This window comes from Mauremys reevesii, linkage group 6 (genome assembly GCF_016161935.1).
Source record: "Mauremys reevesii isolate NIE-2019 linkage group 6, ASM1616193v1, whole genome shotgun sequence".
NCBI lineage: Eukaryota > Metazoa > Chordata > Testudines > Geoemydidae > Mauremys > Mauremys reevesii.
In genome coordinates, this window is record NC_052628.1 from 49,203,971 (window position 1) to 49,228,398 (window position 24,428).

The 24,428-nt window shown below is 44.8% G+C and overlaps 3 protein-coding genes and 1 long non-coding RNA gene across 9 annotated transcripts in view; 2 read left to right on the plus strand and 2 right to left on the minus strand.

Moving 5' to 3' along the window:
• ATG10 (autophagy related 10) overlaps nucleotides 1-3,922 on the plus strand; it is a 129,842-nt gene extending 125,920 nt beyond the window's left edge. For 5 of the 6 annotated variants that reach the window (XR_005600790.1, XR_005600789.1, XR_005600788.1 and 2 more), the window contains exons 8-9: nucleotides 1,305-1,354; nucleotides 3,743-3,922. The gene's annotated coding sequence lies outside the window, so the exon portion shown is untranslated. The remainder of the gene's footprint in view (nucleotides 1-1,304; nucleotides 1,355-3,742) is intronic. The other variant, XM_039545653.1, reaches the window with a different exon arrangement.
• A 9,782-nt stretch (nucleotides 3,923-13,704) lies between these two features.
• Nucleotides 13,705-16,669, minus strand: LOC120408262 (40S ribosomal protein S23). Its single transcript, XM_039544975.1, has 4 exons — nucleotides 16,519-16,669; nucleotides 15,900-16,059; nucleotides 14,309-14,429; nucleotides 13,705-13,901 (listed from the first exon to the last, which is right to left on the minus strand). Exons 1-4 carry the CDS (start codon nucleotides 16,520-16,522, stop codon nucleotides 13,755-13,757), a joined length of 432 nt encoding a protein of 143 aa, XP_039400909.1. The 5' UTR covers nucleotides 16,523-16,669; the 3' UTR covers nucleotides 13,705-13,754.
• Nucleotides 16,670-16,673: 4 nt separating this feature from the next.
• LOC120408264 lies at nucleotides 16,674-18,728 on the plus strand. Its single transcript, XR_005600571.1, has 2 exons — nucleotides 16,674-16,898; nucleotides 17,434-18,728. It is a non-coding gene; the product is annotated as an uncharacterized LOC120408264 (long non-coding RNA).
• Nucleotides 18,543-21,639, minus strand: LOC120408261 (40S ribosomal protein S23). Its single transcript, XM_039544972.1, has 4 exons — nucleotides 21,489-21,639; nucleotides 20,875-21,034; nucleotides 19,060-19,180; nucleotides 18,543-18,736 (listed from the first exon to the last, which is right to left on the minus strand). Exons 1-4 carry the CDS (start codon nucleotides 21,490-21,492, stop codon nucleotides 18,590-18,592), a joined length of 432 nt encoding a protein of 143 aa, XP_039400906.1. The 5' UTR covers nucleotides 21,493-21,639; the 3' UTR covers nucleotides 18,543-18,589.
• Between the last annotated feature and the right edge of the window lie 2,789 nt (nucleotides 21,640-24,428).

The following is a 24,428-nucleotide window of genomic DNA, read 5'->3' on the forward strand; positions in this document are numbered from 1 at the left end:
GCTTCTGTCTTCTGGCTGAAGACAGAAGGCTGCCGCCGAATTGCCGCCGCCACGGAAACACGCATGCCGCCCTAATGGCACACTGACTGCTCCCGCCGCCTGCGTCGGCAATTCGGCACTCTTCTTGGGGGCAAAAACAGTAGAGCCAGCCCTGGTGGCCAGCAGTGGAGGCTGCAGAGCCTAGCACAATACCCCTGCCATAGCCAGTTGCAAGCGTCCAGCCCAGTGGGGTCTGGGGCCAGGTTCAGAGCCGGCTCCTGCCGAGCCGTCCCCAGCAGGCCGAGCAGGGCCCCTGGAGATAGGAGTGCGGACACTCCACATGCACCAGCGCTGGGCCACAGCTCAGTCGGGAGAGTGTAACTCGGGGTCCCGTGTAACTCGGGCAGCGCCTGTGGGTGGCCGGCTGGGGCCGACCCATGGCAGCCTTGCAGAGTAACGGGTCAGCCCGGCCCAGGCGTGGCTGGAGGGAGAGGCGTCCCTTTGGGTGGCCTGGGCCTGATGGGGGGGAGGGGGAGGGGACATGTGTTACCCCTGTGTAGCTCCCCCCGGGGGCCGGGTACCACTCCCTGCCCTGTTCCAGGCCGGCCCTTCCTGAAGCTGGAACATTCCTCCCGCGGCCGGGTGCGCCGGTTGGATGAGTTGCAACGGCACCGAGCAGGTGGGGTCGGGGGTTTCCAAGAGTTTGTCGTGGGGAGCTCGAGCTCGGTCCTGGCAGGTCAGTGGCATGCGCTGGGATCTGCACGTCGCACCACTAAGCGCCCCGGCTGGCCTGGGAGAGCGGGGGCGCACGGGTGGCAGGAGCAGGTCGGAAAGGGGAAAGTAGAGTCGTGCGCATGCCGCCCTAATGGCACACGGACTGCCCCCACCGTCCATGGTGACAATTTGGCGCGCTGCTTGGGGCAGCGAAAACAGTAGAGCCGGCCCTGTCTGAAATCTGGAAAGATATACTGAGACTCCTACTACTGGAGACTTTTTTTTAAAGGAAGCTACCAATACTTGCCTTTGATTACAAGAATCAGAACAAGCCTCATGTGCTCAATTGCAGTTTGCTTTTGGTTTCCTGGGGTAGGCAGGAACACTGTTCTACTTATGTAAGCTTCTTTTTTGCATCCAGGCATAATCTGCTCCAATAGAAAATTTGGTTTTGGAATAAATCTTCTTTGAGTCAAATTAATGTTCTCATTTTCATCAGTAGTGACTACACTGATTTCAGTTTACACTGGGCAACATTAGAGCAGGATATGGTCAAGTAACCTAAATTTATCCCTGTTCTAACTCCATTGATTTCATTGACATTTTTCCAGGAATGAATTTGGGGCAATAGTTCTTTGCCAGCTGACACAGCTATGATTCAGTGAGTTATTGTTGACTTTTACATTTCAATGTATGTTACACAGAATTTCAGTCGCAACAAAAAAATATTGAGTAACTTCTATTCCATTATAACACAACCTGAACTGTGAAGTTCCTACTAGCTCCTTTATAATTCTGTCATCTAAAAAGTCTAGCTTGCGGCAATGTGTTATGTATCTTGTAAAAGACACAGTTTTTAAAAATGTTGTTGTGATTCACCCCCTTAGCAATAAGAAAGGGAAGTCATAACGAATGCTTACCAGCTGGAAGAGAAAGATACAGCTAGAAGCTCCCACTGCCCACTCTTGGGCTACAGCTGCTTGACTGCTAAATTTAAAAGACCAACTTGAGAACAGTATTCTGGGAAAGTACTGCTGGGGAGCGTTAGTGGGAATAGGAAAGTGCTGTGCTTACCACTGTTAGGCCCTATTTTTCATAAGGTTGTCACCAAGTTTTGTTTTTTTAAAACTCCAAGGAAATTTTCACTTAAGAATTAAAGGGACTGATAAAACTGTGACTTAGTAGGGAGGATTTTTAACTGAAGGTTGGGGAGCTATTCACTTGTTTGATAAGAGGTCTTATAGAAGACCTTATTGAAACACCTTTCCCTATTCTCAAGCCTGTCAGATCACAACATCCCTTTCTGCAGCACCAGTGGATTTTTATCTTGTGGTAGCTTTGCTAGAGCAACATCCTGTGCTTAGTTCACCCTGGAGGGTCGTATCTGGAGGAGAGCAGGCAGTTTGTTCCTCTGTGGTTGTTCTCCCTAAACCACACCAGCAGGCACTAGATAGGGGTAGACACTAATTCAATGCCTCATTTACCCACGACCCTTTTCCTAGTCATTGCTAGCCAGCTTCAGGCTCATTGGCAGAGCAGAGTGTGTGCCATTGGTGTAGCTAGGAGTGGAAATTTGGGTAGGCCCCAATTTATGGTGGATGGGCAATGACCAAAGTTCTGAGATCACAGCAAAACATGTATTTTGCATATTACTATACTAGCTATATATTATTATTGGATATTATGTTTAATTGAATTCTTGGGGGCCAGGATTGTAGGATGCAGAGAAGGAATTTGCATGCAGGGAGCCCAGGGACTGGGCTGGCCAGTGGAGATGGGTAATCCCCACAGCTCTTGGGTTGTCAGGGCTGGGGGTGCTGGTCAGCGCCTGTGCGGAGCCCGGCTAGGCCCACTGACAGGGGGTGCCTGGGTGCTGGCTGCTGCAGTGGCAATGGCAGCTGGGAGCCCCGGGCCCTTTTAAATTGCCCAGGCGGGCCGCAGGGCTCCTTGGCGTGCATGGGGTGGTACCGGCAGTGGCGAAAGCAGCCGGTCAGGCATGTGGAAGCCCTGGCTGTGCCAGAAGAGTGCCCATTAACTGTTCTGCCCTGGGGCCCAGAATTGCTGTCGGCGGGCCTAGGCCCAGCTGACACCAAAGTTGTCGAGAACCAGGAGAAGTTTGCAGCACTGGGTGAAGGCAGGGATGGGGCCAGCCATGATGTTCTGCAGATGGGCCAAGAGCCAACTTCTCTTAAGCCAAGTCTCCCCGACCCTCAACCACATGGACATTGGCTTCTGCATTCACACAGGTTCAGATTTGGGTGGGCCTGGGTGCTAACTGGGTAGGCTGTGTGGTCCACCCATGCCCACCCCTTGTCTGCGCAGCCCCTTGTGAGAAAATTTTCACCACCAATGATCTGCATCCCTGGGTTACACTACTGGAAGTTGGCTGAATCAACCTCCCATCCCCTCAACTTCAGCAGGGCACCTTTAGTGTACAGCACCTTGAAATGCAGAGGGAAAAGCTCATGTTGCTGGCTATTGCTATAGCTGGCTTAGCTCCATATTTGATGCTTCCTCCACCTCCAGAGCCAACGAGAGCCCAAAGCAGGGTGGCACACTGGCTGAGCCTGTGTGAGAAAAGATTTGGCAAACTAGAAATGAGCTAATCCTTTTTCTCTTTGCACCTGATCCAAAATAAAATCCTGAACTGTTACTAGTAGATTGTAGCCAAGCTTTACTTGGCCGAGGGAAGACTGAGCCAGATGCTGGAGAAACTGTTCTCCAAGCATCATAAGGTTCATTCTCTCACATCCTAAAGTTAGCTGTCACTTGCCTACTGTGGTCAACCATCTGCTTTAATATTTATACATGCCCTGCTTTATGAAGCAGGAACATTGACTAGTGTTGATGAAAGAATCAAACAGCAAAGTGGAACTAGTTCTTTCTTCTCCAAGCTACTCGCTGATGTATTTGTATTGACTCCTGTTTTGGGGGATTTGGCTTTTATAGCGGGTGGTTGTAAGATTTATAAAGTGTAAAACTATTTGTATTCGAAGGTCAAATATCTGAGTTACTTTTTAATTTATTTGGGCTTTGATTTCCTTTCCAGAGCATCCTTTCTTCCAAATAGCACAAGTCTGAGCTCCTCCGAGGTAGCAGAATACACGAACGTGTTCTCTGGACAAATCCTGACGCCATTTGCTAACTCACCCGTTTGACATGTCTGTTTAGCCTGTATAACCTAATAACATGGGTTCATTAAACAAATTAAAATTCAACTTGAAACAAAGTACTAGCCTTGATGCCTCTTTGTGCCATTCTTCCATTCCCACCTCCACGGCCTTCTTCCACACTACTTGTGCCAAACCCACCTTCCTCCCCTCACTGAAATCCTTCCTCCAAATTCACTCCTGCTGCATTGCCTGCAAGGAGTTAAAAACATCTTCCTTAAGAAAAAAACAAACAAACAAAAACCAGCTAGACGTGCACATGCCTGAGTCTCCACCTGATTTTACTGTTGGCACCTATGTTCTTCCTCTCTGTGCCCCCACCCCCTTTTTTTGTTTGTTTGTTTGTTTGTGTATGGCCCCTTACATGCTGAATTGAGATGGTGAGCTCTTCAGGACAGGGAGCATGTCTGTTTCTCTATAGCACCAGGTATGCTTTCAGGTGCCCAAAGGCTGTAAGGGGAATGGGGTACTTAGCCCTTCAAAACTTTGACCCCATTCAATTAAAAGTCAGATTCAACACTCTGAAGATTTCTTTCACTGAACTGCAGTTAAACAGCTTTCTAGTTTTCAGCCTCCCCCTCCCTCTCCCTCTTTTTTTAACGTTCTCCCTCATCATACCAATAGCAGCACCTAGTGGCAGAAGCAGCTCATGACAACTCTGCATTAGGAAACTATACCAGCTGCACTTACCGGCCTGAACACTTACCACTTCACGTTAACACTTCCCTTTGCTATCTTTCTTGCTTGCTGGTGTTGAAATCGTTTTCCTCAATATTTCTGGAAGCTGCTCTAATTCCTAGTGGCTCTTTCTAAACCAGAGCAGTGAGTTTAAAAACCCAACTGATCTGCCATGAATGAATAGTAGGGTCTGAGCTTCAGGTTCTTGATGGGCTAAGTACAGCCTCACACTAGCCCCAATCCCACCATCAGCAATTGTTCACAATAGTGTTGAAAAGTGAAGGCCCAACATTTTCAGACATGCTCCCTAACTGTACAATCAACAATGAGCTAGGCCTGTTACCAAAGACAGATGGTCACATTAATAATGGTGCAGAAAAGGAATAAGTGTTAAATAAATACTTCTGTTCTGTATTTGGAAAGACGCAGGATGTTGCACTAATATCACATGACAACAAAGTCCCTTCCAGTCGCTCAGCAACAAAAGAGAATGTGATAAACAAATCGACATGCCTGGATAACTTGTATCCAAAAGTCCTAAAAAAGTTGGCTGAGGAAATCTCTGGCCTGATTGCCAATATTTATTAAAAATTAACAATCTAGAAGACTTGAAGAATGTTAATGTCAAGCCAATGGTCTAAAACAGCCAGTAAGATGACACAGGTAATTTATAGGCTGGTTAGCCTCATAACAGTTCTGGACAAAATAATGGAAAAAACTGATATAGATTCAACCAATAAAGAATTAAACGATAGAAATATGAATTGTGCCTGTCATTATTGGTTCTACAGAAAATAGGTTTTGTCTCATAGTTTCTTAAAGACAGAAAGGATAATCATGATAATCTAGGGTGATCTCCTGTACATTGCAGGCCACGGAATCTCACCCACCCACTCCTGTAATAGGCCCTAACCTCTGACTGAGTTACTGAAGTCCTCAAATCTTGATCTAAAGACTTCAAGTTACAGAGAGTCCACCATTTACTCTCATTCAAACCAGCAAGTGGCCTGTGTCCCATGCTGCAGAGGAAAGTGAAAAATCCCAGGGACTCTGCCACTATGACCTGGGGGGAAATTCTTTCCCAACCCCAAATATGGCAATCAGTTAGACCCTGAGCATGTGGGCAAGACTCACCAGCCAGACACCTGGGAAAGAATTGTCTGTAATAACTCACCATCCCCTCCATACGATCGGTCTTAGGTTTTTTTGACCCCACTACTCCCTTTGGAAGGCTGTTCCAGAATTGTATACCAGTGATGATTAGAAACCTTTGTCTAATTTCAAGTCTAAACTTGTTGATGGCCATTTAATATCCATTTGTTCTTTTGTCAACATTGGCACTTAGCTTAAATAACTGCTCTCCTTCCCTGGTGTTTATCCCTCTGATGTATTTAGAGAACAATCATATCTCCCCTCAGCCTTTGTTGTGTTAAGCTAAACAAGCCAAGCTCTTTACTTCTCCTCTCCTAAGAGAGGTTCCTCTGATCATACTAGTAGCCCTTCTCTGCACCAGTTCCAGTTTGAATTCATCGTTCTTAAACAAAATTGCATATAGTATTCCAGATGAGGGCTCACAAGTGCCTTGTACAATGGTACTGACACTTCCCGTCTACTGGAACTACCTCACTTGATGCACCCTAGGATTGCATTAGCCTCTTGCACATCCACATCATATTGGTGTCTCGTCATCATCCTGTGATCAACCGCTACACCTGGGCCTTTCCCCTCCTCTGGCACTTCCCATTGATAAATCCCCAGCTTATAGCAAAGATTATTGTTATTAGTCCATAAATGCATGACTTGCACTTTTGACTATTAAATTTCATCCCATTTCTAACACTCTAATTTTCAAGGTCATGCACATTTTCTTGTATGATATTCCAGTCCGCCTCTGTATTTGTGTCATCCACAAATGTTATTAACACACACCCACTTTTTGTGACAAGATCACTAATGAAAACGTTAAATAAGATTGGGCCCAAGACTGATCCTTGAGGAACTCCTCTAGTAACCTCCCTCCAGCCTGGCAGTTCACCTTTCAGTATGAGCCGTTGTAGTCTTACCCACCTTTTATTCTCATATTAATCGCCATCTTCTGCTAACTTATAACTTCCCTTGTGGAACTGTATCAAATGCTTTACTGAAATCGAGGTTGATTAGATCTACTGCATTTCCTTGGTCTAAAAAAATCAAGTTATCGTCTCAAAGAAAAAGATCGGGTTGGTCTGGCATAATCTACCTTTAGTAAAAGCATGTTGTATTTTATCCAATTACTGTTTATTCTTATTTTTTCATAGACTTAAAGTCAGAAGGGACCATTATGGTCATCTAGTCTGACCTCCTGCACAATGCAGGCCACAAAATCTCACCCACCCACTCCTGTAACAAACCCCTAACCTATGTCTGAGTTATTGAAGTCCTCAAATCGTGGTTTAAAGACCTCAAGGTGCAGAGAATCCTCCAGCAGGTGACCCATGCCGCATGCTGCAGAGGAAGGTAAAAAACCTCCAGGGCCTCTGCCAATCTGCCCTGGAGGAAAATTCCTTCCCGACCCCAAATATGGCGATCACTTAAACCCTGAGCATGTGGGCAAGACTCACCAGCCAGACACCCAGGAAAGAATTCTCTATAGTAACTCAGATCCCACCCCATCTAACATCCCATCACAGACCATTGGGCCTATTTACCTGCTAACAATCAAAGATCAATTAATTGCCAAAATTAGGCTATCCCATCATACCATCCCTTCCATAAACTTATCAAGCTTAGTCTTGAAGCCAGATATGTCTTTTGCCCCCACTACTCCCCTTGGAAGGCTGTTCCAGAACTTCACTCCTCTAATGGTTAGAAACCTTCATCTAATTTCAAGGCTAAACATCCTAGTGTCCAGTTTATATCCATTTGTTCTTGTGTCCACATTAGTACTAAGCTTAAATAATTCCTCTCCTTCCCTGATAGTTATCCCTCTGATATATTTATAAAGAGCACTCATATCTCCCCTCAGCCTTCTTTTGGTTAGGCTAAACAAGCCAAGCTCTTTCAGTCTCCTTTCAAAAGACAGGTTTTCCATTCCTCGGACCATCCTAGTAGCCCTTCTCTGTACCTGTTCCAGTTTGAATTCATCCTTCTTAAACATGGGAGACCACAGTATTCTGCACAGAGTATTCCAGATGAGGTCTCACCAGTGCCTTGTATAACAGTACTAACAGCTCCTTATCTTTACTGGAAATACCTTGCCTGATGCATCCTAAAACCGCATTAGCTTTTTTAACGGCCATATCACATTGGCAGCTCATAGTCATCCTGTGATCAACCAATACTCCAAGGTCCTTCTCCTCCTCTGTTACTTCCAACTGATGTGTCCCCAATTTATAACCAAAATTCTTATTAATCCATAAATGCATGACCTTGCACTTTTCACTATTAAATTTCATCCTATTACTATTACTCCAGTTTACAAGGTTATCCAGATCTTCCCGTATGATATCCCGGTCCTTCTCTGTGTTAGCAATACTTCTCAGCTTTGTGTCATCCGCAAACTTTATTAGCACATTCCCACTTTTTGTGCCAAGGTCAGTAATAAAAAGATTAAATAAGATTGGTCCCAAAACCAATCCCTGAGGAACTCCACTAGTAACCTCCTTCCAGCCTGACAGTTCACCTTTCAGTATGACTAGTTGTAGTCTCCCCATTAACCAGTTCCTTATCCACCTTTCAATTTTCATATCGATCCCCATCTTTTCCAATTTAACTAATAATTCCCCATGTGGAACCATATCAAATGCCTTACTGAAACTGAGGTAAATTAGATCCACTGCGTTTCCTTTGTCTAAAAAATCTGTTACCGTCTCAAAGAAGGAGATCAGGTTGGTTTGGCACGATCTACCTTTTGTAAAACCATGTTGTATTTTGTCCCAGTTACCATTGACCTCAATGTCCTTAACTACTTTCTCCTTCAAATTTTTTTCCAAGACCTTACATACTACCAGATGTCAAACTAACAGGCCTATAGTTACTCGGATCACGTTTTTCCCTTTCTTAAAAATAGGAACTATATTAGCAATTCTCCAGTCGTACAGTACAACCCCTGAGTTTACTGATTCATTAAAAATTCTTGCTAATGGGCTTGCAGTTTCATGTGCCAGTTTCCTTTTATATTCTTGGATGAAAATTATCTGGGCCCTCCGATTTCATCCCATTAAGTTGTTTGAGTTGTTTACCGCTATGTCTTTAGTTATTCTCTTTCAAAATTTGTTCTAGGACCTTGTACACAACTGAGGTCAAGCTAAGGGGTCTATAGTTTCCCAGCTCATTCTCCCCACCCCCTTTTAAAATAGAAGTACTATATTTGCAGTTCTCCAATCATATGGTATGCCCCTTGAGTTTATGGATTCATTAAAACTCCTTACTAATGGATTGCACTGTCATATGCCAGTTCCTTTAATATTCTTGGATGGATAATATCTCCCCTCCCTTCTTCTCTCCCCCCTCCCCATTTTGGTTCCATTAAAGTGTTGATACCAGTCAGTTTTGTGTTCTTGGGGAACCAGGGTGCAGTATCCAGCCTGTCTGACTCATGAAAGAACATCCCTCCCCCTGCCTCTGCTGGAACCAAAACTGATCAGAAAAAAGACTTGCAGAGAGTAGTGAAGGGCAGTGGGAGACACACCTAGACCCCTCATGACAAGGGTGACAAGATTAAGGCAACTCCCCTAGCCTCATCTGCATCGAAGATGGACAGGGAGGCATCTCCATTAGCATACAGAATGGAAAACAGAGATTCCAAGGCAAGAACCGCACTGAACTCTGGGACCAGAAAAGTAGGGAAGTACTGCATCCTGGGGGATCTCTGCTTCAGATGTTAATGAACCCAGGCCTGCACACACCTAGCCCAGCCCAGTTATGAGACCAATTCTAGTAATGAATCCTTGATTGATATCCAAAATATTGAAGCAGCCTAATTGCATTGTGAGCACCTGGGAAGAAACATCACCCATAGCTAGGAGTGATCAGCTCCTATTGTCTAGCCTAAAGAAAACCCTTGAGTCATCAGTTTACCCATAAACAAATCTAGTGTTCTCCCTTGAACCATTGTATTTTCCCCTACAAAAACTTCTACCCATGCTCTAGTGTGTTCTGATGCATGGATCCAAACTCTGCATCAGTTCCAGTGGGATTCCATCTTCTCCTGACTGACCATGCTGGGGGGGTCTGCCTGTCTCCAGCATTCAGGCCCCTGAGCTACCACCATAACCTTGGAACCCCAACCACTTCAAGCTTCATGGACTGTGAGATCCCAACTCTAGATCTGTTTTCTTTTCTACCTCAGGCAGGTATAGTTTTCTATATATGACTTTTGTAACCTTTAATAATGTAAATGGTATGTTGGTTTAAGCTCTCCTTGTGTAGTTACCACTATTATTCAATAAATAACTTTTATGGTTAAGCTGGTTGCTTCTCTCTCTCCCAACTTTACTCTTTTGTGTTTTTAGCTTCCCCATTTACTCTGCAGCAACACTTTACCTAAGCTAAAGATCCCTGTGGCGCGCAAAAATACTGTGGGGTTTGCTCATCAAGTGGGTTACTACCAGTACAATTGTAACATGAAAGTGGGGAGAGGAATATGCTGAACCTGTGGCATATAAGGGTTGCAGCTTGAAAGTGCTGCTTGACCCAGCCCACTGAGTCCAGGGACATAAAAAGTGTCAGCTTGAAAAGTGCTGATTGACCCGGTCCGCTCAGACTTGGTGGGTGTCTGGTTCTGGAGGAACCCAGCCCTAGGGAACCTAGGTCCTGCAGGATAGCTCCATTGGGAAGGGACTTGCAGAGGGAGAAGTAGAGCTCCCTATGAAAACACAAGTGACACAAGCAGTACGTTAATAGAATTACAGAACAACCCCCCCCAGAAGAGTAACCCTAATAAATTAGAATACCCCAAAGTAAGGGCAAATCTGGTACGTGTTTAAGTTTGGCTTTCATATCACAATTTTACTTCCATATCCTCATTAGCCACCCTGCCGCTGCCCTAAAGCTCATTACCTTTATTAAAAACTGAGGCAAAGTATTCATTTAGATGTTGGGCCAATCCTAGATTATCTTTAGTCTCCACCCCATCCTCAGTGTGTAGTAGTCCCACTTCTTTTCTTGTTTTCTTTATTTATATGGCTAAATAACCTTTCAGTATTGGTTTTAATTTCCTTCGCAAGGTCCAGCTCTGGTTGGATTGTGTCAGTTCTGACTTTTTCCCTATGCTTTCTGACCTCCAAGAGGTAGCTTTCCTTGCTGATCCATCTCTTGTAGGCTTTCTTTTAATCACCTGTTTGAGATGCTTGTTCATCGAGTTTCACCTGCAACCGTTCCTTATGATTTTTCTCCTTGCTTAGGATCCAGGCTCCAGCTATGTAGGAGCAATTGAGTGAAATCTGATGGCCTGTCTGATCTGTATAACACTAGATGATCTAATAGTCCCTCTGGCATTAAAATCTGAGTTTGCGCCTCAGTTTTTGCATACTTAGACACCTTGTATTTGGGTGTTAGGGTCAAGGACCCACATTTTATTGAGTGGGAGATTGTCTGATTTTCAGATGTGGAGGACAACAGTCTCAAGTCAGGCTCCTAAGAACTGAGGCTCACAGAATCAGTGGTCACTTGAAAATTTGGCTGTAAACCTCTCGGAACTAGATCTCCTACTAGCACCCCAAACCCTTGCATAAATGTAACAGTCCACCACTACATTCAATTCTTCTGTTGAGCATTTTCCATTCCAAGGTTATTTTTTCACATAAGTAAAAAAAAACCTCCACAGTATGTTTCTCTCTTTTCCCTGCGCTCTTTCCTGCTAGAGAGGGGCAGCAAACAGTCACAAAAGAACAAACCAGTTCCCGACAAACCTCCGAGATTTTGGTCTGATACCGGGAGTAAGAGGCAACTTACTCAATGTTTCCAAGGAAATAGCCTGGTTTGGGGAAACATGGCTATGGGGATAAAATTCCAGCTTTTCTAGACATATAGCAGTAAAATAAGCCTATTCACAAAGTACATTGAACATTTACCAGTTCTGAAGCTGAAAGTATCAATCTAAAAATAAGCCAGCAACTGTTCCACTATTTCTTTCAGATTTTGTAGTGCCATATTTTTTTGTTAATAGAATTAACTCTTACTTCAAATACAGTACCTGCATTCAACCTTCCCACATACATCAGCAAAAACCACAATATCAGTATAGACTAAGCAATGTCCTTTCATGACCAAGAAAGATACCCTTAGAATATCAGGGTTAGAAGAGCCCTCAGGTCAACTAGTCTAACCCCCCACTCAAAGCAAGACCAATCCCCAGATTTTTACCCCAGCTCCCTAAATGGCCCCCTCAAGGATTGAACTCACAACACTTGGTTTAGCAGGCCAATGCTCAAACCACTGAGCTATCCCTCCCCCTTCTAGTCACCTTAAAGGCTGCATTTTCCCCCTTCAGCACTAGTAAAAATTCATGCTACACCCAGGCAAGTATTTTACAAAGAAGGGTATCATTACCCGCATTTGTTAAGAGACAGGGAACCTGAGGCGGAGGTAGGTTAAGTCACTAGCTCAAGGTCACAGCTACTAGTGGTAGATCTGGGACTAAAACTCAACTGCCAGACTCATCTCCTATTAGTGGACCTTGCTTCCTCCCAGAGGAGCTACATTGAGTTCAGGAATCTCAACTCTTCTTTATTTAAACGTAGCAGAAACATTCTCACATGGTACACTGGTGCAGCATCCGTCTGAACACTGTTTCTGCCAGATAATGACTCAACAAGTGACATGATTCCAGCCCAGGATTCTGAATGTAAGGACAAATACTACCCCCGCGTCTGTGCAGGGTCTCCCAGTAGCAGAAACTGCTCAGTGGAGCAAGAGGAGGGTTGGGAATCTGCCAATGTTCATTGCATGACAGCTTTGGAGAGTAGGGAATCATAGATCAAGGAGATCCACTGACCCACCTCGACAGTGAGAGAACACATGCTACTCCAGTCATTGGCATGGTATCCATGGAGGCTTACAAACTGGGATGATGCATGTGGGATTCTTCCCCACTACCTCTGCTTATATCTCCCCAGCACCAGGCCTGGCTAACAAGCCAGTTTTGCCAAGCATTCCCAAGTTTACTTCAGCAAGTGCTTACTAAGCAGATTTAGAAGGAAAATTTATATTTCAATAAACTATTCTTAGCTGTGCTTTAACTGGGTCTGGTTGAAATTTTTTCATCAAAACTGTTTAATGGATGTTTTGTTTTTCCCTGACCAAAAAATGTCCTGGGAATTGAAAGGTTTTGGGCTAGTTTTCCATGGAAAGCAAAAACTGATTCAGAAGTACTGCCATAGCGCCTCATGCTTCCTGTTCTATGGGACAGGCTCCCCATTGGACTTCACAGTACACCTCCTCCCCACATCAAAAGGGGAAACTGATGCATCATGGGAGAAATAGTCCAGGGAGCCCATCCTATAGAAGGGAATGGGAGCATGAAACACCCATACTACAGACTCTGGGAGGCATCATTTTAGAATTGAAAAAGTCTGGTAATAAGGTAATAATTGGAGATATACCAATCTCCTAGAACTGGAAGGGACCTTGAAAGGTCATTGAGTCCAGCCCCCTGCCTTCACTAGCAGGACCAATTTTTGCCCCAGATTCCTAAGTGGCCCCCTCAAGGATTGAACTCATAACCCTGGGTTTAGAAGGCCAATGCTCAAACCACTGAGCTATCCCTCCCCCCTAATTTAGTCTGGATTTAGTTTTGCCAAAACCGTGAAATTTTCCACAAGAAAAAGAGCTAGTTTTCCAACCAGCTCCACTCTCAACTCAAACCCAAACAGATCCAATACTATCTGTATGCTAAAAATCTGGTTTTAGAGTATCTTTACAAATATCTTGTAAGCCTCCAGCTAAGTAAAACAGATATAACAAATGCTACAGTAGTGCACAGAAGTACTGATGAAATTAAGAAACTTGAGCACCTTTATCCTGGTCAATGTTAAGACATTTCTTATTACAAGAAAAATAAGTTAGTGGCAAACAGGGCACTACAGATGTTGAAACACAGTTACATGCATGTAATTTACAAACAATTCATTTAGAAAATCAACACTATTCTCAAAAAGAAAAAATATTAAAAAAATACAAGAGGTTTCTTTAGATGAACATTTTTATTGACTTCCTTAACAGAGTAACAAAAGTTTATGATCTTGGTCTCTCCTTCTTCCCTTTGTACAAGGCTAAGAGGGAAACATTGGCTACTTTGACAACCTTGAAGCGAACTCCAGGAATATCACCAACAGCGTGACCTTTCCGACCAAAGCCAGCAACCAGAACTTCATCGTTTTCCTAGAATTAAAAACAGGAAACACTGTAGTTGCACAGCAATCAACATCAGATTCATGCATGTGAGAAATCAGAGCATCCCAAATTTGACCCAATAGCTTTAAGCATATCACAACTCCTCCCAGGAAAGGCCAGATGAAACAAAAAGAACTGTGGTGGTCAGATATAAAGAGACTTGGAACTTTAGTCCGTTCAATGGTTTGGTAAGAACAAATATTACCTAGGACACCCCTTACTTTGTAACAGCACAGCTGAGGCATGATGTGGCAGATGAAAGGTGAAAGAGCACTTCTAATGTCTGTTTTCTGCCCATCATCTCATCAAAGTGCAGTGGGCATGGCCCCTGTTCGTGCCATCCCCCTGTTCAGCCAACTACACTTGGGAAAAGTTTTTGCTGATAAATTATTCACCTCAATGAAATTCAAGCAACCATCATTAGGAACAAAGGCTGTTATTTTCTTGCCATTCTTGATCAGCTGGACTCTGACACATTTCCTGATGGCTGAATTAGGCTGCTTAGCCTCTACGCCACTGAAATGGAAACACATGAAAAGGCATCACTGACATTCTGCTTGACTATTTTAGCACATATCTATTAGAACATCAAGAACTGCTACATTAAACACGCTGGATCACTTTGTACAACTCCATTCTATGGAGAATGTAAACAGTATCTGTTTTTCATGAAGTACTATAAAACCCAACATTTAATGGACAATTACTGAAACACAGCCTGTCTAGTATCTTGGTCCAAGAAAGAATAATGCCCCAAATGGTCCCTTCGCTTCCTAAATATTTGAGTCAATACTAGGATGGGTGGGGGAGTGGAGAGGGAAGCGTTCCATGGGGACAAATGCTAACTTAATGACACTGCAAATTAGAAACAGTACAATGGCACCCTGGAGGCTTGAGCAGCCACTAGGATAATCTGGCCTCCTAAATAAGAGGCTTAAAAATGCCAACAGGAACCCAGGCATGAGGTCTTTATGTTCTGATTTTTATTTGGGAAGAGAGAAGGGGACCTCAGAGGCAGGTGGTAACTGCAGACAAAATACAGATTGAAACAAAAAATCAAGTCCAGGTATTAGTCGCTGTATAAAGTATGGTAAGCATTTCAATTTAAACCAGAATTACAGGGGAGTCGCATCTTACACGGGGGTTAGGTTCTGAAGACAGCACGTAAGGCGAAAATCATGGATAGTCAAATGCTCATTGAGTGGAATGGCGGGCGGAATCACCCGCACTACAGGTACAGTATTTAAATTGTTATTTTTCTCTTTTTTTGTTTTGTTTTACTGAGCACGTATAGTTAAAATCGCGCAAGTTAAATGCGCCTATGATGCAACTCCACTGTATAGACATCGAGTGGCATGATGGCAAACATTTTTCACTCCTGATAACAAACAACAAGAAATAGCTCTGGTAATGTCAATTTAATGCATAATAGCCATTTCTAAAAAAAAACAACACTACATAAATCAGTAGATTGACAGGCTTTATTCAGAAAATGCCCAACACTAAGTTAGTAGAAACATCACACAGTGGATTTTTCCACAGGACCTGATTTTCAAAAATTCAGAATTTCTATAGCTCTAACAGTTTTCAATGGGAACTGAGAAGACTCTGCGCTTTTGAAAACAAGGCCCACTCCTTTTTGAAAACAACGCCCACTCTAATGATAAACGTTACTAAATGACTTCCAAAATAAAACAGTATGTTGCTGAAATCAAGCACAAAGACCTCTGAACGCCAACAGAACCTAACTAAAAATGTATCTAACAATTGTACATAATGCAAAAGGCAATATAGTCCTCCAGATTCAAGTACTGATGCAGGAACAATGCCTGTCAGCCACATATAACGTGATAAATAACTCTCAGAGTCGGGTAGTTACAATGAAGCTAAACAGCATTTACTTTAGCGCTCAGTGGAGCAAACTACTCACAGTAGCTGGAGTGTATTTCTCCAGCTAACCTCCACGAGCACTTCAGTTGTACTTACACTTTTTCCAGGACAATTCCCTTCGCATGGGAAGCTCCTCCGAAGGGGTTGGCTTTCAGGGCAGTACCCAAGTGGGCCTTCTTGTATTGCTTGTCGTGCCATTTCTGATCCCGTCGGTGGCTGCGAAGCTTCCTGGCAGTGCGAAGCCCACGGCACTTACCTAAGTAACAGAATTTTGCAGGATACAGAAAAACAATCAGTGCCACACACTACAAGCACGAGACAACAGCGCCCAGCTAAACCCGCTGCAGAATCGAAGCGACTGGGTCAACCCGGGCTCCGATTGTTCAAACCTCAGGAGCGCACGTTAGCTGTTCCCCCCCTAACACCCCGAGCACCGCGATGCTCCCCCGCAGCGCTGCGATCCGGGGCGGGCTCGCAACGCCGCGTGTTCAGCGGGATTCGCTTCCTTTAGCGCTTCGGAAACGGAGCCACCAACTGAGCGCGGCGGCGCCGCCGACCCCAGCCGGGGAGGGACCCTCTGCCCCGGGCGAGCGCTGCTGGTCCCGGCCAGGGGCGGGCGGGGGCTGCCTATGGGCCCCAGCCCCTGGGACTCGCTGTGCCCGGGCCGGCCCCGTGCTGGGGGGGGGGGGGACTCGCTCCCGGCGCGGCCGCTCACCCATCGCGCTGCTGCTGGCCCGAGCCGCAAAGAGAAAGACCCAGCCTGCACCGCGGCTCCTACACGTCACTGCGAGGACCCCGCGCGAGGCGCCCTGGCCGCGCCTGAAGGAAACGCAGCTCCGGCGCAGAGACAGTCGCAAAATCCATGACGGCGCGGGAGCTGTTGTCAGGGAAACTACAACTCCCAGAATGCATCGCGCAGCCGCCTCCAGGCGCTAAGCCTGTCCGGCTCTTTCCCCCCCGTGTGACATGCGGTGGCCCTTGGCTCTGTGCCCTGCCCGCAGTGCCACGGCTGCCCCCTGGCCGTGCCGCAGCCTCCCAACCCCCCAGGTGGCTGCCCGCTGCACTATGGGCCAGGGGCCTGCTCCATTTCTGCAGGTAAATGTGTCCTTGCACCCTCCCTTCCTCCCAAGGCTGGTGCCTGCCCTGGCATGTTCTGCACCCACTGGCATCAGCGGTGCGTGCGTGCGTGGTTTGGTGTCACATTGCAGCATTGCCAACCCCAAGTGTTCAGAAAGTACAAGCCAAGGGCCCCCAAAATCATGAGGTTGGATTATAAAGCACAAGGTCTCACCACATAACACGATTGATGTGTTTGTGCCTTTAGGGGTCACGTTTTCTCCACAACCACAAAGGAAAGAAAATTACTTTTTTTTAGGTGAAGTTGAGATTCTCATGAGTCCAGGAGCTGAGTGTACCAGAAAAATACCAGTATTATGAAACTTACAATAACACCACAAGAGTTGGCGATACTGAGCCCATGAAGGATGGTTAAAGCAAAACAGCCCAAGCCATGTCTGTTATAGCTGAGGGAATTAATTTTGCCCTGCATATTTTATTCACTCAGCTTCTCCTCACTTTGCTTCTTTAAACTAGTCACTGAGTTCATATTTGCTCTGCAACTATATTCTAGGCCGGGTTCAGAGCAAGATGAGTTGCAGCGAGCCAGGCCCTTCTTGCCTGCAGCCGGCACCTTCCTGTCGCTGTAACGTGGCTGAAAGATCCCGCCCATGAGCCCAGTGCTTGAAGCAGACAGCATTGCTACAGCCATCCCCGACGGGCTTAGTTGGAGACTGAGGTGGTCAGGATTTCAGCAACCACAAACCTGCCGCATCCTGCCTCAGGACCCCTCACTTTAGTCCTGTAGCTTCGCCTTGAAGGACAATGGGCATCCTCACCCCATGCATACAAAGATCATAATGGTACAATGGTTCACGCTGTTAGATAAGCTGGATGGAGGAAGGATGCTAGAGCAGCTGTGGCACCGCAGATACCACCGAGGAAGTTCAAGCAAAAATAATTAAATTATATCATCTTAAACAAGCCAGCGACCCTGTAAAGATATCCTGACCCATTATTCGTTTGCCATCTCTAGATTCTTCAGCTTCTTTTTTGTTAGAGTGTAAAGTTCATGGGGAGTGAAAGCAGGTGAATGTATTAATTTAACAAGATTTGTGCAAGTGTCTCAACTTAAATCTGGCTCCCACCGATGTAAGTGCCTCTCTACTTTGATTTAGTAACACCCAGCAGAGTAGTTATGGTCAATGTAATTGGACTGACACACAGTCAGTGGAGATATTACATTGCTTATGTTGACTCTTACTAGCTTTCAAGAGCAACCCACAATGCCCCAATATAATTGATGCAAGTGGTCCTGGTAATGGATGCGCACCACTGACACTAGGAACCACCTGTGCGCACATTAGCAATTTTATAACTCTGGTGGCTGTACACAAACATAAGTTAGGAAAACATAATTTTGTAGTGTAGACATGGCTTAGAAAAGATATTAGATCTAACAGCATGTTAAATTGAGAACATCCACTTTTCTGCATTTATACTGGGGAATTTTTAATTTAGTTTAGAGTAAATAAAGCCAATTTCATTTAAAAATAGTTTCATGTTTTTAGGCACTAGCACAATATTTTAAGTGTTTCAAAAAGCAACAGTAAACTCAAAAAATGTTCATCAGAACACATGCCCCAATATTTCATTGCATGGAGGACTTGAAAAACCACACCGTTTATCAAACTGAAGTTTATTAGTAGCCTAGATGGCATGACAGGAATTTATGATCGTGGTCTCTCTTTCTTGCCTTTGTACAAGGCTAAGAGAGAAACATTGGCTACTTTGACAACCTTGAAGCGGACACCAGGAATGTCACCAACAGCGTGACCTTTCCGACCAAAGCCAGCAACTAGAACTTCATCATTTTCCTACAATGAAAGAAAGGAAGATTGTTACTAAGTTCAATTAAACAATTTTCAGTCAAATGAGAACCCAAATAAAAAAAAGTTTAAGAATATTTAGAAAAGCAAATTCAGTTGGTTGAACAAACCTTTTACATGTAAATGTACTGTAAGTGCTCATGTTTTGATTAAGATACTTGAAATTTAAAAATATTACTAAGCAGAAAGTAATAATAATTTCCTTCAGATGACCACAGGCCCCTGCACTGATAGGGCCAATAATGTAACTTTGAGCTGTATTACATGGAGCCAATTCACAACAAAAAAAGTTTTAGGGATTCATTGTTCACCTCAATGAAGTTCAAGCAACCGTCATTAGGAACAAAGGCTGTTATTTTCTTGCCGTTCTTGATCAGCTGAACTCTGACACATTTCCTGATGGCAGAATTGGGCTGTTTAGCTTCTACACCACTGAAATGAAAAAAAGTAATTGCTGTAATTGAAAGTAGCCATCTGCTGGCATCAATTGTATAATGTACATAGTAAACACTAAACTAAAAAACAAATCTCTCAACTTTCTTACAGCATTTGAAATTGGAGTAGAGGGGCACAAAAGAAGCAGTTTCTTTAATAAATGCAACAGAGCTGTAACAAAGAGTTGGCTCTTCAAATTGATACCCGCAGCTCTTTACAAAGTACCAGCTCTTCTCCTCAGGAACAGCTGCAGAATCCTTCTACCTCTTTTCCCTCGGTGTCCATATTATACACCCAACTCTCATTCAGCTTCCACATTCAGGAATAATCATAAAGGAAACTGCCACTTATAATTTTTAAAGTGTTTTGTTTGGTAAAATAAGTAAGCTTTTTTTTTTTTAAAACCAAAATTGTTAATTTCTGGTTTAAATACATCTCATGAAACCAAATGTCCCTCTTCAAAGTAAAAAACAAAACAAAACTGCACCATTAACTGGCAGCATGGCCGAAGAGTCTAAAGAGCTGCATTAAGCCTCCCAATTCTTGGACAAATTGGACAGTCCAGAGGAGAGCAACAGATTTAGAAAACCTGACCTATGAGGAAAGGTGAAAAAACTGGGAATCTTTAGTATTGAGAAAAGATGCAGGAGGAACCGGTAACAGTCTTCAAATATAAAGAGTGATCAGTTGCTCTCCATGTCCATTGAAGGTGGGACTAGAAATAGTGGGCTTAATCTACAAGAGAGATTTAGGTTAGCTATTAGGATAAAAACTAACTAAAAGGATAATTAAGCACAGGAATAGACTTCCAAGACCGGTTGTGGCATTTCTATCATTGGAATTGTTAAGAACAGAATAGACAAACACCTGTCATGGATGGTGTTGGTATACTTGGTCTTGCCTCAGCACAGGGGGCTGGACTAGATGATCTCTCCAGGTCCCTTTCCAACCTTATATTTCTATGATCCTATTAAAACGGCAGTCACAACGAAGATATACAACTTCTGAATCGACTCAAACTGATGTTACCAACAGCTCCTTTGAAATTCACTCATCACTAAAGATTTCCTTTAATAACGTTTTTTTCTTCTACTAGTCTAAGAAGTGTCTATTTTCTTTCTGGAGAGCAGATGCCCATGTTGGAGAAATGACATCCCCTTTTTGAATGGTCACATAGCTACTCCCCAGACCAAGAAGATATATTGAGTCATATTATTCGGGAGAAGTAGATTAGGAAAAAAAGGTAGCAACAACTGCAGGCATAGTTCATTTTTGTTAAGCATAAGGAAGAACTATGTTAAAACACAGGATTTACAAACAATCTTCTAAATCCCAAATATAGCTATCTAAGAACCACTGGTCTTTCAGGTGTTATGTACAATAATGTTGGGATGGTACTGTGCGTAAAGTAGATAGATATTTGATGACCCAGACCTAACTATTAATTACAAAAAATGAAGAAGCCTGAAACTCTGCCCTGAATGAATTCAAAAAAGGCAACAGATGGTGCAGAAATCAGGGTTACTTTTTTTTTTTAAATCAACAGAGTTGCAACCAAATTAACAAAGGCTACAAATATATTATGATCATATGTTATTAGGTGGAGTAAAACAACCCTACCAGACACTAAGCACAATAAACAGAACACGTTCACAGCTTATCTCATCAGTATACACTTTGATTTCACGTACACTTTTTCCAGGACAATTCCCTTCGCATGGGAAGCTCCTCCAAAGGGGTTGGCTTTCAGGGCAGTACCCAAGTGGGCCTTCTTGTATTGCTTGTCGTGCCATTTCTGATCCCGTCGGTGGCTGCGAAGCTTCCTGGCAGTGCGAAGCCCACGGCACTTACCTAAGTAACAGAATTTTGCAGGATACAGAAAAACAATCAGTGCCACACACTACAAGCACGAGACAACAGCGCCCAGCTAAACCCGCTGCAGAAATGAAGCGACTGGGTCAACCCGGGCTCCGATTGTTCAAACCTCAGGAGCGGACGTAGCTGTTCCCCCCCTAACACCCCGAGCACCGCGATGCTCCCCCGCAGCGCTGCGATCCGGGGCGGGCTCGCAACGCCGCGTGTTCAGCGGGATTCGCTTCCTTTAGCGCTTCGGAAACGGAGCCACCAACTGAGCGCGGCGGCGCCGCCGACCCCAGCCGGGGAGGAACCCTCTGCCCCGGGCGAGCGCTGCTGGTCCCGGCCAGGGGCGGGCGGGGGCTGCCTATGGGCCCCAGCCCCTGGGACTCGCTGTGCCTGGGCCAGCCCCGTGCTGGGGGGGGGACTCGCTCCCGGCGCGGCCGCTCACCCATCGCGCTGCTGCTGGCCCGAGCCGCAAAGAGAAAGACCCAGCCTGCACCGCGGCTCCTACACGTCGCTGCGAGGACCCCGCGCGAGGCGCCCTGGCCGCGCCTGAAGGAAACGCAGCTCCGGCGCAGAGACAGTCGCAAAATCCATGACGGCGCGGGAGCTGTTGTCAGGGAAACTACAACTCCCAGAATGCATCGCGCCGCACCCGCCAGGTGGTATGTTCGCGTGGCCCAGTTCTACCCTTCCCCTGTGGCATCCCGGAAGTGGCGGCCCTTGACTGTGTGCCTCCCCCCCGCTGCCAGTGCTAGGGCTGCCCCCGGCGGAGCCGCAGTCTCCTGCACTAGGGTGACCAGATGTCCCTATTTTATAGGGACAGGCCCGATATTTGGGACATTTTCTTCTATAGGCGCCTATGACCCCCACCCCCCTCCCGATTTTTCACTCTTGCTGTCTGGTCACCCTATCCCCAACCCCGCGGTGGCTGCCCCGAGCTGGGGTGGATGCCCTAGCACTAGAGTTGCCAATTTTGATTGGACCTGATCCTGGAGTTTTCATCACATGACATAATCTTTAATTAAAGATGAATCTTTAATTCCTGGAGACTCCAGAACAATCCTGGAGGTTTGGCAACCCTACCTGGTGCTGCTGGGCAGGTGCAATATCATGTCTCCTTTCAGTCTTCTCTTTTCCATACTAAACAAACCCAATTTTTTCAATTTTGCCTCATAAGTCATGTTTTCTAGACCTTTAATCATTTTTGTTGCTCTTCTCTGGACTTTCTCCAATTTGTCCACATCTTTCCTGAAATGTGGCACGCAGAACTGGACACAATACTCCAGTTGAGGCCTAATTAGCGCAGAGTAGAGCAGAAGAATTACTTCTTGTGTCTTGCTTACAACACGTCTGCTAATACATGCCAGAATGGTGTTCACTTTTTTTCAACAGCATTACACTGTTGACTCATATTTAGCTTGTGATCCACTATGACCCCCAGATCCCTTTCTGCAGTAATCCTTCCTAGGCAGTCATTTCCCATTTTGTATGTGTGCGACTGATTGTTCCTTCCTAAGTGGAGTACTTTGCATTTGTCCTTGAATTTCATCCTATTTACTTCAGACCATTTCTCCAGTTAGTCCAGATAATTTTGAATTATAATCCTATTCTCCAAAGCGCTTGCAACCCCTCCCAACTTGGTATCATCCGCAAACTTTATAAGTGTACTCTCTGTGTCATTATCTAAATCAGTGGTTCTCAAACTTTTCTACTGGTGACCACTTTCACATAGCAAGCCTTTGAGTGTGACCCCCCACTTATTAATTAAAAACACTTTTTAATATATTTAACACTATTATAAATGCTGGAGGCAAAGCAGGGTTTGGGGTGGAGACTGATAACTCGTGACCTGCATGTGATAACCTCGCAACCCCCAGTTTGAGAAGCCCTGATCTAAACCATTGATGAAGATATTCATAGAATCATAGAATCATAGAATTCAAGATCAGAAGGGACCATTATGATCATCTAGTCTGACCTCCTGCAAGATGCAGGCCACATAAGCCGATCCACCCACTCCTTAGCAAGCGACCCCTGCCCCATGCTTCGGAGGAAGGCGAAAAACCTCCAGGGCCATTGCCAATCTTCCCTGGAGGAAAATTCCTTCCCGACCCCAAATATGGCGGTCAGCTGAACCCCGAGCATGCGGGCAAGACTCAGAAATGGAACCAGACCCAGAGCTGATCTCTGTGGGACCCCACTCGTTATGCCCTTCCAGCATGACTGTGAACCACTGATAACTACTCTCTGGAAATGGTTTTCCAACCAGTTATGCACCCACCTTATAGTAGCTCCATCTAGGTTGCATTTCGCTAGTTTGTTTATGAGAAGGTCATGTGAGACAGTATCAAAAGCTTTACTAAAGTCAAGATATACCACGTCTACCGCTTCCCCCATCCACAAGGCTTGTTACCCTGTCAAAGACAGCTATCAGGTTGGTTTGACACGATTTGTTCTTGACAAATCCATGCTGACTTACTAATCACCTTATTATCTTCTAGTCTGGTCTCACATTGCAGCATTGCCAACCCCAAGCATTCAGAAAGCATGAGCCAAGGGCCCCCAAAATCACGAGGTTAGCTTAGGAAGCACACAGTTTCACCAGATAACAACAGTGAGGTGTCTATTCACCTTCTCATGTTTGTGTCTTTAGGGGTCACATTTTCCAGGTTTTCTCCACAACCACAAGGGAAAGAAAGTTACTTTTTTTAGGTTTAGCTGAGATTCTCACATACTCATGAATCCAGGAGCTGAGTCTACCAGAAAAACACTGATATTATAAGACTTACAATAACATCACAAAAGTTAACGATACTGAGCCCATGAAGGACGGTTAAAGAAAAACAGCCCAAGCCATCTCTGTCTGTTATAACTGAGGGAATTAATTTTGCCCTGCATATTTTATTCATTCAGCTTCTCTCTTTGCTTCTTCAAACTGGTCAATGAGTTCTTAATTTGCTCTGCAACTAGACACATTCATCAAGTTAATGTCCCATGTTTGTCTATTCTCAGTGGATGACGCTAATTAATATTGCTGAATTGTTTTCTTTTTAACTTCAGTCTGGGGATCAGTTTTTTTTTAAAAGGAGGCCAAGAAACCTAACTATCCATTTGTACATGCAATCATTCCACTTAGCGCAATCTTTTCGTCAGCCTCCTCACCATGACCTTCATAAGAAGAGAGGAGTTCTTGTTGGCTTGCCATCTCTGTGGATCCATGTCTCCCACATTAGATCTTTGTTGGGTTGAGTTGCTGTTGAAAGGATGGGTTTATATTTCATTTGCTTCTTTTTAGGGATTGGACTTGGGCTGCAGACAAGGCCAAGGTTTCACAATTGGTAATAATGGGCCATTTCTCTTCTCTGATGCTAGCTCGTGCCCATGG